At 38.8% G+C, this 14925-nt stretch overlaps 1 protein-coding gene across 2 annotated transcripts in view; it reads right to left on the bottom strand.

Annotated features, from left to right (window-relative positions):
• Window positions 1-69: 69 nt before the first annotated feature.
• Window positions 70-14925, bottom strand: part of LOC149130466 (uncharacterized) — a 21734-nt gene continuing 6878 nt past the window's right edge. The window contains exons 1-2 of one of the 2 annotated variants that reach the window (XM_089344327.1): window positions 7865-8158; window positions 70-5619 (exon numbers count right to left, since the gene is read on the bottom strand). In XM_089344327.1, coding sequence (XP_089200453.1) covers window positions 90-5486 — 5397 coding nt within the window. In that variant the 5' untranslated portion in view covers window positions 5487-5619; window positions 7865-8158 and the 3' untranslated portion in view covers window positions 70-89. Of the gene's footprint in view, window positions 5620-7864; window positions 8159-14925 lie in introns of those variants that run through there. The other variant, XM_089344326.1, reaches the window with a different exon arrangement.

Consider the following 14925-nt stretch of genomic DNA (forward strand, 5'->3'; position numbering starts at 1 on the left):
CAATGTATGTGATGCAGGTTCGATTCCCGGGTGAACCCATTTATAATAATAAAAAGAATAAGATTGAAGTTTAATATTTCTGGAAATATTTATTTGTCATAATGAAAGAAAGCAAAGGATTGAGGTCCAGGAATAATTCCAAAAACCATCAAAGAATTTTCTGAAACATCAAAACCAAATACTTCAAAGACTTCATTATCGTCTTCACTGAGAAGTAAATATTTTGGATTATCTTCAGATATCAGGATTTCATCATCTTCAGGTGTTTTCCCTTCAATATGTCGAGGTATTTCGTAAATATTGTTTATTGTATCTGTTATATAAACACATTCACCAATTATGGTTAAATGAGGTCTTGCAATATAACATACCAGACCAGAATATTTTCTTCCTTCTATTCTTATTCTCCTCACCAAAGACTTTTCCCTGAACCATTCCACAACACACCAATCTTTCCACCATCCAAACTCCTTCTTCTCCCTCCTCACAACAACAACATCACCAAAAGATGTGACTCCCACATCCTCCACCCCTTCATCTCCCTCCAACCTTCCTATTCTCCTCATCTTCCCCCAACACACTTCATCTTTACATTTCCCATCTTTTATATCAAACAAATCCACATAATAAGGGTCAAAGATGTCGGGGTCTTTGCAATAATAGTAAAACTTGTTCTTCTTCCATATTCTTCTGTATTTCTTGAGTCTCTCTTTTCGAGTCATGTCTCTAATATAATGACCACCACACACGAGTTGATTGTCGTTGTATTTATAAATCCTGTTGTAGTATTTCTCAGTTCTGATGGTTTTTAAACGACGGAGATCCCTGTTGAAGACCCTCATTTCTCTCCCAAAGGCGACAACGAAACTTTCATCTGTCCACCGACAAATGTCCAGTGGTTCTTCTTCTTGTTGTTCATGTTGAAGTATGTCCACTGTTGTTGTTGTTGTTCTGATTAATGTGAGACTTTCTCGAAATATCAACACACTCACATTCTCATCTAACTTAATTAGTTTACTGTTCTGATCCCTAATGTCCCAATAATCATAATCAACAGGTTCCTCGAATGCAGGAATGGAAAAAGGGACCATTGATGTTCTATATGGAAGTCTCCTCACTGATATTTCATCAATTCCTGAATTATTAATCTCCACTATGTAATTACCACATCTCACCTTTAATCTACTTTTACTAATTATTTCACCTGATTCACCTCTTCTTCCTCCACCCCCATCTCCTCCTCTGTATTCCAATTTATTAATTAATTCATTACTGAATATTTCCTCAGATGTAATGAAAGGGAAACAAAGACCAGAATCAAGATTTAATAACGACACAGATTCCAGAATGTTCATTTGGTCCCCATCAATCTTTATGCAATGACATTCAATCAATTCAATATGTTGACACCAGTAAATACCCCCCACTTTTCTCCATATTACACCATAAGGGATGAGACTTGTCCAAGCTTGAGATGTCTTCAAATCTTTTCCATTCAGTTGAAATATTTCTTTTCTTTTGGGAACCGTGGCCATTATGTGTTTTTCTTGTGTAAAACACACACCACCAACTAAACTTGCCACATTTCTGTGACATAGCAGCTCCCCATCTTCATAAAATATTTTAACATTTCCATTATTGGCTTTTTCACACACAACTGTCTTTCCTTCATCAGAGATGTCAATATCTTTCACTTGAACAGCAAATTCGTCTGTTTGTAAACGAGCAACCGGGAACCTTTCTCGATTCACCATAAACAACCCTTCAACATACAATTCATTCTCTCTCCATATCCTCCTGGGGCTTCCAACAAATCTTGGTCCTTTACAGTTTATACTGGAGAAATATACTTCATGTTTATAAATTCTTTTATTTAAAAATATTCCCTTGTATTCTCCATTCTGGGTCAAACACAAAATGTTTTGATATCCGGATAAACCGAAATATTTTTCCCACTCCCCATGAATGTACAAAAAACTGTCATCAATTGTCATCCTGTCATAACCACCAAAATAACACTCCATGTAGTGTCTGACTGAATGTAAATATTGACCATCACTGTTGAAGAAAATGATGAATCTTCTGTGGAAGACAATAATGACATCTTCAGCAGTAACTTTAATATCCTTGATGTCATTTGAATAATTTCCATCTTCTTTTCTTGTTAATAATGGTTCAGGTATGTCTATTTGTTTTATTTCCTTCACACTCGAATGTATCTCATCCATATCAACAAAATACAAATGACTGTCATATCTCCATTTACTAAAAACCAGTTGATTGTTTGATAAAGAAGCCATACATCTATATTTATTTCTCGTTTGGTAAATTACCAACGACAATGGAAATTCCACTTTTAATGTCCACAGTTGATATTTATCATCACCACCATAATCATAATCTCTATTCGTAATGACCAGTGTGTTTGACTGCCATCGACACATTTTAATAAATCCATTAACATTCAGTTTGACAGAATCCAAAAGTTGACCATCAAATGTGAATAGCTTAATGTTTCTAATCCACTCGTCCCATCCTGCAATCAGATTATTTTCAGTTATAACCAAATGATGAATCCCTGCTGGTTCTTTCTCTCCCATTTGTTGAGGGAAAGGAATATGTCTGGCTTTATCAGAAACTGTCAGGTCTTGCAGATATAAAGAAGATGACAACATTTCACTGACAGAAATGTTTCTGGAAAATACATCTACCAGGTCGATAAAAACATCAGCTTGGTTGTTTTTAACCAGATCTCTCAACACCAAATTATGATCATTTATGGCAAACATACGAGTGTTGTCTATCAGATAGATAAACATTTTATCTATACAACCACCATAGAGATTGGGGGGAGGTTTCATTTGGGATAGTAAAACACTGTGGACAGTCTTACTACTACTACTATGACTACCGCTACTACTATGACTACCACTACCACTACTACTATCACTACCACTACTACTACCACTACTACTTCTACGACGACGATGTCTACCATCATGACCTCCACCACCAACACTAGTGCAGCATTGAAATACTCTTCTCTTAGTAACAATTAATAGCTTTTGTGTTTCATTTTCTATTGCTAATGCTTTCACTAGAAAAGGGATATTAATTGTCTTAATTGTTTCAACTTGATTATAATAATTGATGGCTAAAATATCTAAATGTGATGGTTTATCACAATAACAAACAATCTCACCTTCACCCATCTTACACACCCGTACATAAGGCTGCCCTAATGATACACTTCTCACTGTCTTTGATAGGTTTCCGATGACCCTTAATTGTTTCTGTAGGGGTAATGTGACACCTATTTGATGAGAATCCCATCGACATATATCCGTAGCTGGAGACGGCAGAGATAATCCCGACACAATGTCTCCTTCATTAGAAATGTATAACAAGCAATCATGGTTGATGTCGGACACCACCAACTGTCCATTTGCCAGATTACATATTTCGCCAATGACAAGTTTTTTGTCTTTCTCCTTTTCTTTGAGTCGTAGATTTAGATTTCTAATATAAGGATTTTTCAGGTGTAAACAACAGCCAGACGGTCGGTCCTGATACTTGTAAAGAAGGACCCTGTTGAGTTGAGTGTCCGGTAGATAAACAGTCCCTTGGAAAACAGCAATGTGAGGGTGAACAGGGAAAGGCAGTTGCCACTGCCATTTCATTTCTCCATATATATCATAACATATCAGAATAGAGTGTCTCTTGAAGAGGACATAAAAATAAACATTATCAGAGTAGATGTGATGAGGGTAGCCATAGAATGGAAGGTATTTTTGAAAAAGTTCTTCACCACATGTGGAATAAAATACCATTTTATTTTTGCTTCCATCTACGACTACAAAATTAATTGGAGTTGCAGCAATGGCGACATTATAATGTCTCAGAGAAATTCTTTCTATAATGTCAACTTTGTCCTCCTTGATCAATAGGATATGGATCTCATTTTTGTTTTCAGTGGTGGTCACAGCTAAACACTTATTTGATACAATATGACATATTTTCCTGTAATCAGTTTGGACCTTTATTAAAGGGCCTTTGCTTAGTTCAGGACAGTTGATATACTGAAGTTCTTTCTTTTCATGATAAAACACTAAAATTCTGTTTGAGTTGAGTCTACAAAAGCAAGAAGGAATCTCAAGGAAAGTTGAATTATTTTGGTTAATTATTTCTCCAGTCTCAGTGAATAATATAGCTTTATTATTCTTATAGGTTATTAATATAGAAGATGCTGACATAGGTAGAATATTAGTAATATTGTAGCAATCCTCAATATGAATATAGTTGTCCAATCTTGGGGTCCATAGCTGGTGCTTATATGACTGCCTGGGCCAAAAGTCTTCATTTGTTCTAATGATATGAAGGACATCAAAATAATCGGTTACAAAAATGATTTCTTTGCCAACAGAAATATGGTGGCATTTCATGCCAATTTCTCTTGTTGTCACAGCACCTGTACCTGAAATCCGATAAATAATATGTCCCTGGAGGGCATAAAAATGGTTTTGGTACACAGTGATGTGGGTTGGCATGTCCAGGGAATTGGTATCAACCTCAAATAACTGCTGGCCATCCACATTGTAACAGGTAACCCGGTTAATACTGGAAAAGGATAATAAGAGTTTATTTTGTGCTCCTACAGCAATATCTGTAGGTGATTCTTTGGTAATGAATTCAGATTTTATTCTATTATCTTCCCAGTCAAAGACGTATATGGTCCTACCAAACATTTCTACACCTATAAGTGTAGAATGTTCCAAGTAAGAAACCAAGATTAATCCTAACTGAATTCTTTTGATTTTAAAACTTAAAGGGTTGATAATAAGAATCGTTTTTCGGAAGGGGAGGGTGGCCAGAACTGTGTCTTGACTGATTCTGGTGAAATCAGTGACAGACGATGGGCAATGAACATCATTTCTGTCACCGTCTCTTGTCTTACAACATATTGTCATACAATGGCGGGAATATGTAACAATCCCTGCTTGTATCACAACAATATTGGATATTGGGTTGCTTAAGTCTTCACCAGATTCATCCATCTTTGCTTCCCTGGTTACAACTGGAGAAAGAGGCCGGAATTTGTTGATTATTTTTGGTGGTTCAATTGTTTTGTGTTTGTCTTGTAAAACATTTGTCTTTAAATAGTTTTCCAAAAACAATTCCAGTTTTCCAAACACAATAAAATCTTGGTTGTAATCGTATTCCTTAATGTCTTTCATCAAAATTGCTGTTCTCTTTCTAAACTCTTTTAGAAAAGTATTTTCATCCATTCCTACATATTTTAAAAAAGTACATATTTTTTCACGAGAATTTTTCAACAAATTAATTTTGTCTTCATATGCATTGAACCTTGTATAATATATGTGTTTATCCAAAATATTTCGTGTTAACATTATTTCCCTCTTTTCGTGTTCTCCTTTTTGTCTTTTTTGTTTTGTTGTTGACTGAGATGAAGCTCGTTCCTCTGGCATTTTTCTCTTTGAACCATCATCTCTGCCATATTCAAACTTTTTACGGGCAACCTTTGCTTCATCCCTTTTTGTTTTTGAGTAAGTTAAAGCACTTTTCTAAGGGGTAGGTTTTGTTTGGTTTTCCATCGTGAATCTGTAATGAAATATAAGGAAAACATTCAGCTTTGTGAAAATATTCAAGTTTCAGGGAGATGATGTTTACTTCATTATTTGAAAAACACAAAAAAAAACATTTATGTATTTCTGTCAGTGAATTAATCTTGTCTAATTAATATTTAAACAACTTTCTGTTGTAATAATAATGATTAGAAATAAACATCTGATTACACTCTATTTTAAGATGTTCTAATAAGTTTCATTAATTACATGGAGTCTAAATATTAGCAATAATTATATTCACTGGAAATGATATTTGCTCTCAACATCACAAAGTAATAGTCATGAGTGGCTTAGACTTATTTAACGATAATTAGTCAAGAAGATTCCCCTGCTCCAAAAGTACTCAATAACGAGACATTCCATGCTGTAGAGAAAATTAACTTTAATTGGTATACATGCTATATTATGTCCCAACACACAGCAATCATGTTCAAACTTCATTAACACAGAACAATTAAGAAAACAAACTTTATGTTTCATAGACATTTGTCAGATACAAGACAGACTGAACATTTTGCTAATTAGATGGAATATAAGTATTACTAATGATTATATGTACTGGAAATGATGGGACCGTCATGGTTGGCTTGGTTTCCATCATATTTACCTGGATTAAGAGATATCAATAAAGCTGGAGTTGAAACTGGTTCTTAACCTGACAAATGCTGTAAATCTCTCAACATTCCAATATAATCCACACAATTATCAAAGACAACATTGATTAAACTTGGAAAGCTTATCAAAAGATGGGCTTTCATATAATCACACTGATACACAGCATGTTGAGAGGATCGTTATTATTTGTTCTGATTGAGATAATAAAGATTGGTTAATGAATAAGCTTAATTAACGAAAGGTAGGTTCATCTAAATTATCTTTAATATAAGGGACAATGTTTGGGTAGCAATGAGAAAGATGTGTTAGTATGAGAAAGGGGTTTGGCAGGGGAAGTGTGTTTTGTTTTGTGTTAGGTGAGGAGATATAACTTGGTGTAGTTTATTATGAAATATTGGGGGTTTAATGAGGTGGATTAGGAAATATTAGCACAAGGCCAACAAGTTTGGGGAAGCAGGTAAGTTGATTACATCGACCCCAGAACTCAAAAGGTACTTATTTTATTGACCCTGAAATGATGAAGGTTGACGTCGGCAAAATTTGAACTCCACAGAAATCTCCAAGAATATTTCTAAATTTACCAAATAATTCTCAAAAGCCATCCATCTGATAAATAATATCGAAGATGGTGAGAAAACATATTTAATGCATTGCACGTTAAAATGTTGATGTAGGATAAAGATGTGCTGAGAGAGAAAATATATGTTGTCACCAAATTGTTTAATATTTAAACATTTCTTCTTGTTTGCTTCAAGATATAAAATAGAAATGAAATCACCAGAACAATTCCATTTATATTCAAAGATTAATATTAAAATTTTTAAAAATCAGTTAAAAAAATTTCATTGATTGAAAGAAGAAAAAGATCAATTAATAGAGTCGTTAGAACATTGGACTTAATACCTTGTGGTATTTATACTGACTCTTTGTCTGCTGAGTTCAAATCATGCTGAGATTAATTTTGATTTTTATTATGCAAGGGTCGATAATTAAAATGCCCGTCTGAGGTGGTGGTCTGATGGAATCATTAGATATTTGACAAGATTCCTTGTAGTATTTAATGTGGTTCTTTGTGATCTGAGTTCAAATCCTTTTGTTGCTTCCCTGGGTTGCAGACTTAATCTATCACCTTTTTCAACACCATCACCTGGCCCTTGGGATGCTTTTAGCAGAGGATTTCTCTGTTGTATGTATTCATGTTAGGTCTCTTGTTTTGAGAATGTCTTTTTTCCATTCACCACTCTTGAAGACCCTGGAAATATAAAGGGCCATTGGCAGGGCCCTTCTCCCTGGCTGAGCTTTTAATTTGACTTGAGAATTAGAAATCCACTAAAATTGTGTATCCTTAGATGAACATATCCGTTCTTTTAATTTCCATCAAATAGTTTTGACATAGTTATAACCAAACTATACTTTATTTTATCTTCTGGAAATGAAAATTTTTACTTGTAATGTAACAGTGTAAGATCTTTGAAAAGTTTCTAGTCTATAAAATACTGCCTGAAAATAAAACAAATTCCAATATAAGAGTTTATGTTTGAAATAGTTCTAATGAAGCTTTAACGAAGTGTGTTAGCAAATTGTGAGTTAATTAAAATAATTACCTGAGTCAGTGATGAAGTCTCTCGATCTGCAGCCTGAAGTCTTTCTCTCTCTCAGAAATATCATGCAAGAGTGGCAATGATGTGACTTGTGTTTGGCAGTTAAAGCTATATTTATAATCTACCAGGAAGAAGTTTCTAGATACCTGGTGGGTGTTACCTTGTCATGGGTATGTGTCTTGGGTTAAAAGTATGTGTCTGTTGTAGTGTATAGGTATGTGTGTGTATATGTTGCTGTGTTGTAGTATATGTTGGCCAGATTACATCGACACACCTATCTCAGATTACCACAGACTGTTACCCTCTCCCCACCTCCCATCCAATTCTACATTCTCTCTTTCTTTCTTTACATCATCTCCAACATTGCCACAACCACCACCACCACCACCTCTCCATGCATTTCCATTCAAGTGTTTCATGTTTCTGAACCAATCATATTCACTTCTTTTGCCTTCTTTCCTTATAATGGAAATATCCCATCCTCAATATTTAAATTTGTATACATACATATATAGCTATACACACACACACATCATCATCATCATCATCATCATTTAACGTCCGCTTTCCATGCTAGCATGGGTTGGACGATTTGACTGAGGACTGGTGAAACCGGATGGCAACACCAGGCTCCAATCTAATTTGGCAGAGTTTCTACAGCTGGATGCCCTTCCTAATGCCAACCACTCAGAGAGTGTAGTGGGTGCTTTTATGTGTCACCCGCACGAAGGCCAGTCCGGCGGTACTGTCAACGGCCACGCTCGAAATGGTGTCTTTTATATGCCACCCGCACAAGAGCCAGTCCAGGGGCACTGGCAACGATCTCGCTCGAAAATCCTATGAAGGCCAGTCAGGCGGTACTGGCAATGGTCACGCTCAAAATGGTGCATCTCATGTGCCACCCGCACAAGAGCCAGTCCAGGGGCACTGGCAACGGTCTCACTTGGCTTGCCGGGTCTTCTCACGCACAGCACATTTCCAAAGGTCTCGGTCAGTAGTCATCGCCTCGGTGAGGCCCAATGTTCGAAGGTCTTGCCTCACCACCTCAGCCCAGGTCTTCCTGGGCCTACCTCTTCCATGGGTTCCCTCAACTGTTAGGGTGTGGCACTTTTTCACGCAGCTATCCTCATCCATTCTCACCACATGTCCATACCAGCGCAATCGTCTCTCTTGCACACTACAACTGATGCTTCTTATGTTCAGCTTTTCTCTCAAGATACTTACGCTCTGACGGGTATGCACACTGACATTACACATCCAACGGAGCATACTGGCTTCATTCCTTGCGAGCTTACGCATGTCCTCAGCAGTTACGGCCCATGTTTCACTTCCATGTAGCATGGCTGTTCGTACACATGCGTCATACAGTCTGCTTTTTACTCTGAGTGAGAGTCCCTTTGTCGCCAGCAGAGGTAAGAGCTCTCTAAACTTTGCCCAGGCTATTCTTATTCTAGCAGCTACACTTCCAGCGCCCCCCCCCCCACTACTAACTTGGTCACCCAGATAGCGAAAGCTATCGACTACCTCTAGTTTTTCTCCCTGGAATGAGATAGGAGTTGTTTCCTGTTTGTTTACAGTCTTTATTGCACCTGAACATCTGCCACATACAAAAACTAACTTCTTAGTTAACCTGCCTTTGATATTGCTGCACCTCTTATGTGTCCATAGCTTGCACCGGGTACATCTTATAGAGTTACTACCTACTCCTTTTCTACATACTGAGCAGGGCCATCTACCTGAAGGGGTTTGTGTTTTATCTACCTTCCTACTTATTAGGATTTTGGTTTTAGCTAGGTTGACTCTAAGGCCCTTTGATTCTAGTCCTTGCTTCCACACCTGAAACTTCTCCTCTAGTTCTGAAAGTGACTCCGCAATTAGTGCAAGGTCATCAGCATAGAGGAGCTCCCAGGGGCAACCTGTCTTGAATTCCTCTGTGATCGCCTGGAGGACTATGATAAATAGGAGGGGGCTGAGGACGGAACCTTGGTGGACCCCTACCTCTACCCGGAATTCATTACTGTACTCATTTCCAACCCTCACCTTACTGGCAGCATCTCTGTACATGGCTCGCACAGCTCTCACTAACCATTCTTCTATCCCAAGTTTCCTCATTGACCACCAGATAAGGGATCGGGGGACCCTGTCAAAGGCTTTCTCCATGTCAACGAAAGCCAGGTACAGAGGTTTATCCTTGGCTAGGTATTTCTCCTGCAGCTGTCTTACTAGAAATATGGCATCAGTAGTGCTTTTACCTGGCACGAACCCAAACTGCATCTCATCTAAATTGATTCGCTCCCTAATTAGTTGGGCTATGACCCTCTCTGTAACTTTCATAACCTGATCTAACAGCTTGATGCCTCTGTAATTATTTGTATCTAAAGCGTCACCTTTACCTTTGTAGCAGTTGACTATGGTGCTGCTACACCAGTCATTGGGTATGACTCCTTCGTGTATCACCTGGTTCGTAATACGGGTGACTAGGCTGTAGCCAACACTGCCAGATATTTTGAGCATCTCTGCAGTGGTTCTTGATGGGCCGGGGGCTTTCCCTGTCTTCATACTCTTAATTGCTTTATGTACACATGTACATACATCATCATCATCATCATCGTTTAACGTCCGCTTTCCATGCTAGCATGGGTTGGATGATTTGACTGAGGACTGGTGAAACCGGATGGCAACACCAGGCTCCAATCTAATTTGGCAGAGTTTCTACAGCTGGATGCCCTTCCTAATGCCAACCACTCAGAGAGTGTAGTGGGTGCTTTTATGTGTCACCCGCACAAAAACGTCCACGCTCGAAATGGTGTCTTTTATGTGCCACCTGCACAAGAGCCAGTCCAGGGGCACTGGCAACGATCTCGCTCGAAAACCCTACAAGGCCAGTCAGGCGGTACTGGCAACGGTCACGCTCAGGATGGTACATCTTATGTGCCACCCACACAAGAGCCAGTCCAGGGGCCCTGGCAACGATCTCACTTGGCTTGCCGGGTCTTCTCACGCACAGCACATTTCCAAAGGTCTCGGTCAGTAGTCATCGCCTCGGTGAGGCCCAATGTTCGAAGGTCTTGCCTCACCACCTCAGCCCAGGTCTTCCTGGGCCTACCTCTTCCACGGGTTCTCTCAACTGTTAGGGAGTGGCACTTTTTCACGCAGCTATCCTCATTCATTCTCACCACATGTCCAAACCAGCGCAATCGTCTCCCTTGCACACCACTACTGATGCTTCTTATGTTCAGCTTTTCTCTCAAGATACTTACACTCTGACAGGTATGCACATTTACATTACACATCCAGCGGAGAATACTGGCTTCATTCCTTGCGAGCTTACGCATGTCCTCAGCAGTCACAGCCCACATATTAACATGGACCCACAAACACACCCATATACATACACACACACAGGCATACCTTTTCCGATGAGTTGTAGTGACTCTAACGTCATATGCAATAAGCTCATCATTAACATCATCATTGTTATTATTATGTTGTTTTTTTTTCTTCTTTCTTCAAATTTTCTTCCATTTCTCGCCGAGTGTTTTCCGTACACCTAGGGCAGAGAGACTCGTTGTATGCATTCCCAGTTTACACACGCAAATTCACAGGTAAAACATGTATTTCAGAAAACAAAAAAATTCATGAATGGATGTTGTTTTCACAGCGATAATGCTCTTCTCAGTACATGAGTCGTTCCAGTTAGCACGATTTTTTGCACTTCCTGTAGGGATGGTAAGCCTGGTATCATTTTCAAATAGGTTTCAGTACCTTTTTTTATCATTCCTAGAGATCCTACAATCACTGGTATGGTAGTCACCTTGAGGTGCCACATTTTTTCAATTTCTATTAGCAAGTCTTTATATTTACTGATCTTGTCAAATTCTTTCGCCGCTATATTATGATCAGAGGGAATACTCATGTCAATTAATAAACACATCTTATTTGTCTGATCTTTTATAATAATATCCGGTTTATTAGCTTTTATAGTTTTGTCAGTATGTACGGGGAAGTCCCAGAGAATTGACACATTTTCTCCCTCAGTTACAGCTTCAGAATGGTGTTTATACCATTTGTCAGCGGTTTTGATTTTATAATGCCAACATATTGTCCAGTGTAAATACTGGCCGACTCTGTCATGTCTTGCTTTATATTCTACAGGTGCTAAGACTCTACACCCTGAGATTAGGTGGTCTATAGTTTCAATCGCATTGTTACAAAATCGGCATTTTGGGTCAGCTCCATTTTTTATCACATTGGCTTGGTAGTTCCGGGTTAATAAACTTTGGTCTTGAGCAGCCAATATGAAACCTTCACTCTCTGCTTTTAGCCCTGAACTTCGTAACCACTGATGCGTGCGTTTCTGGTCGACATCAGCTTGTTTGCTACGAGCCACATACTTGTTGTATGATCTCTTGTGTAACACAGTTGCCAATTTTTATTTGCGTTTTATGTTGGTGTGCATTTGGTAGTTTATGGAGTGGTTCCCTATCATTCATATTTGTATGCCCTACAACTGCAAGCTCATTCAGAACTTCCTGCTTCATTATTATTATTATTATTATCATTATTATTATTATTATATTTTAAAAAGGATTGATGTAACTCTTCACGAAGGTAAACAGTCAAGACGAAGAGCGCGATTCGATTGTAAGATATTTTATTGGTCTTTCTCTCAAGTTCAAAATAAGAAGTGATAAAAATCCAAAATTACAGAAATTTAAACGTAAAGTATGAACGAGAGAAACCAGCGTTCACACGTTGATGGAATGACATCATCAGTTTTTAAGTTACAATTTTATAACAGGCGAAAAGAAAAAGACAGAAAAAGAAGAAAGGAAAGAGAAAGAGAGAAAGAAGAATATTCAACCAAACAGTTTTGTATAAATTTGTTAATAACCCGCAAACATATGTTTGCGGTTATTAACATCCCGCCCTGGAGGAATGAATAAGATGACAGGAGAATATAGTCAAGCAGGTGATATACAAAGGAGTCATCCCCAATGACTGGTGTAGCATCACCATAATCAACTGCTACAAAGGTAAAGGTGAGGCATTAGATACGAATAATTACAGAGGTATCAAGTTGTTGGATCAAGTACAGAAGGTCACGGAGAGGGTCATAGCCCAACAAATTAGGGGGCGGGTCAGTTTAGAGATGAGATGCAGTTTGGGTCTGTGCCAGGGAGAAGCACCACTGATGCTGTATTTCTGGTAAGGCAGCTGCAGGAGAAATACCCAGCCAAAGATAAACCTCCATATTTGGCATTCGTTGACATGGAGAAAGCGTTTGTCAGGGTCCCCCGATCCCTTATCTAGTGGTCAGTGCAGAAGCAAGGGATAGATGAGTGATTGGTGAGAGCTGTAAGATCCATGTACAGGGATACTGTCAGTAAGGTGAGGTGGGGGGGGGCAACGAGTATACTGAAGAAGTAGGGGTTCGCCAAGGATCAGTGCTCAGCCCCCTCTTATTCATCATAGTCCTCCAGGCAATAAGAGAGGAATTCAAGACAGACTGTCCCTGGGAGCTCCTCTATGCTGATGACCTTGCTCTAATAGCTGAGTCACTTCCAGAACTAGAGAAGTTCCAGGTGTGAAATCAAAGGGCCTTAGTGTCAATCTAGCAAAATCCAATGCCTTAGTGAGTAGGAAGGCAGACAAATCAGAGAAACCCCTTCAGGTCGAGGGTCCTGCGTGATCTGTAGAGAAGGTGTAGGTAGAAAATCCATAAGATGTACCCAGTGCAAGCTATGGACACATAAGAGGTGCAGCAATATCAAAGGAAGGTTAACTGGGAAGATAGATTTTTGTGTGTGGTAGATGTACAGGAGCAATAAACACCAAATACATTGAGAAAACAGATTCCATCGCATTCCAGGGGGAAAAACTAGAAGTAGTTGATCGCTTCTGTTACCTAGGTGACCAAGTCAGTAGCCGGGGTGGATGTTCTGAAAGTATAGCTGCCAGAATAAGACTAGCATGGGCAAAGTTACTTCTGCCGGTAAGAAAGGGCCTCGCTCTGAGTGGAAGGTAGACTGTATGATGCATGTGTGCAAACAGCCATGCTACATGGCAGAGAAACATGGGTTGTGACTGCTGAGGACATGTGTAGGCTTGAAAGAAATGAAGCTAGTATGCTCCACTAGATGTGTAATGTCCATGTGCATATTTGACAGGATGTAAGCAGCCTGAGAGATAAGAAGCATCAGATGTGGTGAGCAGGAGAGACGACTGTGCTGGTATGGTGATGCGATGCGTATGGATGAGGGCAGCTCTTCATGGTGCTAGCTTCTAGTTCATAGATGTTATCTTGTGGAAGTGTTTTTACTATTTCTTTTGAAATCATTAACATAGCGAGAGTACATGGTTAGGATTATGGAGTTCTCTGCAGAGCATTCTTGGAATCTCTTATCCCACCATACCATAAAGAGTTTGGCCACATGGCCAGCAATACTGACACCAATGGTTGCCCCCTCTTCCTGGGCATATATCTTTTTATTGAACTTCAACATTTGACCCTTTAGAGTAACTTTGGTACTCGCAACTATCAGGTGACATTTTTTCACCTGGTCATAGTCTTCAGGAGTCCTTATGCCTCTCTGATCCACCCTTTCCATCTGTCCATAAGGGTATTCTTGACCATGGGGGGTGATGGTAGGGTGTCTACCTGTTTTAGATTGACTGGGGCAGAAACATGGGATCTTTTTTAAAACGGGGGCCACATTTTTCATTAACGAAACACTTTGAAACTTGGAACACTGGTAGAATATGTCATATAAAACATCTTTTTCTCTTAGTCTTCTTTAAAAAAAAAAGAAATCCATAAGTTATTCCATGTTAAAGTTGTCGTATTTCTGTAATTTCAACCAATCACTGACGTCCATTCAGCGGATATACATTAAGTTCCGACTACATAAACAAACGATTCTGAAACAATTAACCCTAACCCTAAGGTTAGGGTTAGGGTTAAAGCAAATTTAAAATGAAAAAAGCAAATAAAACGAAGGTATGGAGATTAAATACGCTTTACATCGCTTAATCAGCCAAAGTGATTATAACACCTCGTTGTA

This window comes from Octopus bimaculoides, chromosome 28 (assembly GCF_046866305.1).
Source record: "Octopus bimaculoides isolate indiv1 chromosome 28, ASM4686630v1, whole genome shotgun sequence".
Taxonomy (NCBI): domain Eukaryota; kingdom Metazoa; phylum Mollusca; class Cephalopoda; order Octopoda; family Octopodidae; genus Octopus; species Octopus bimaculoides.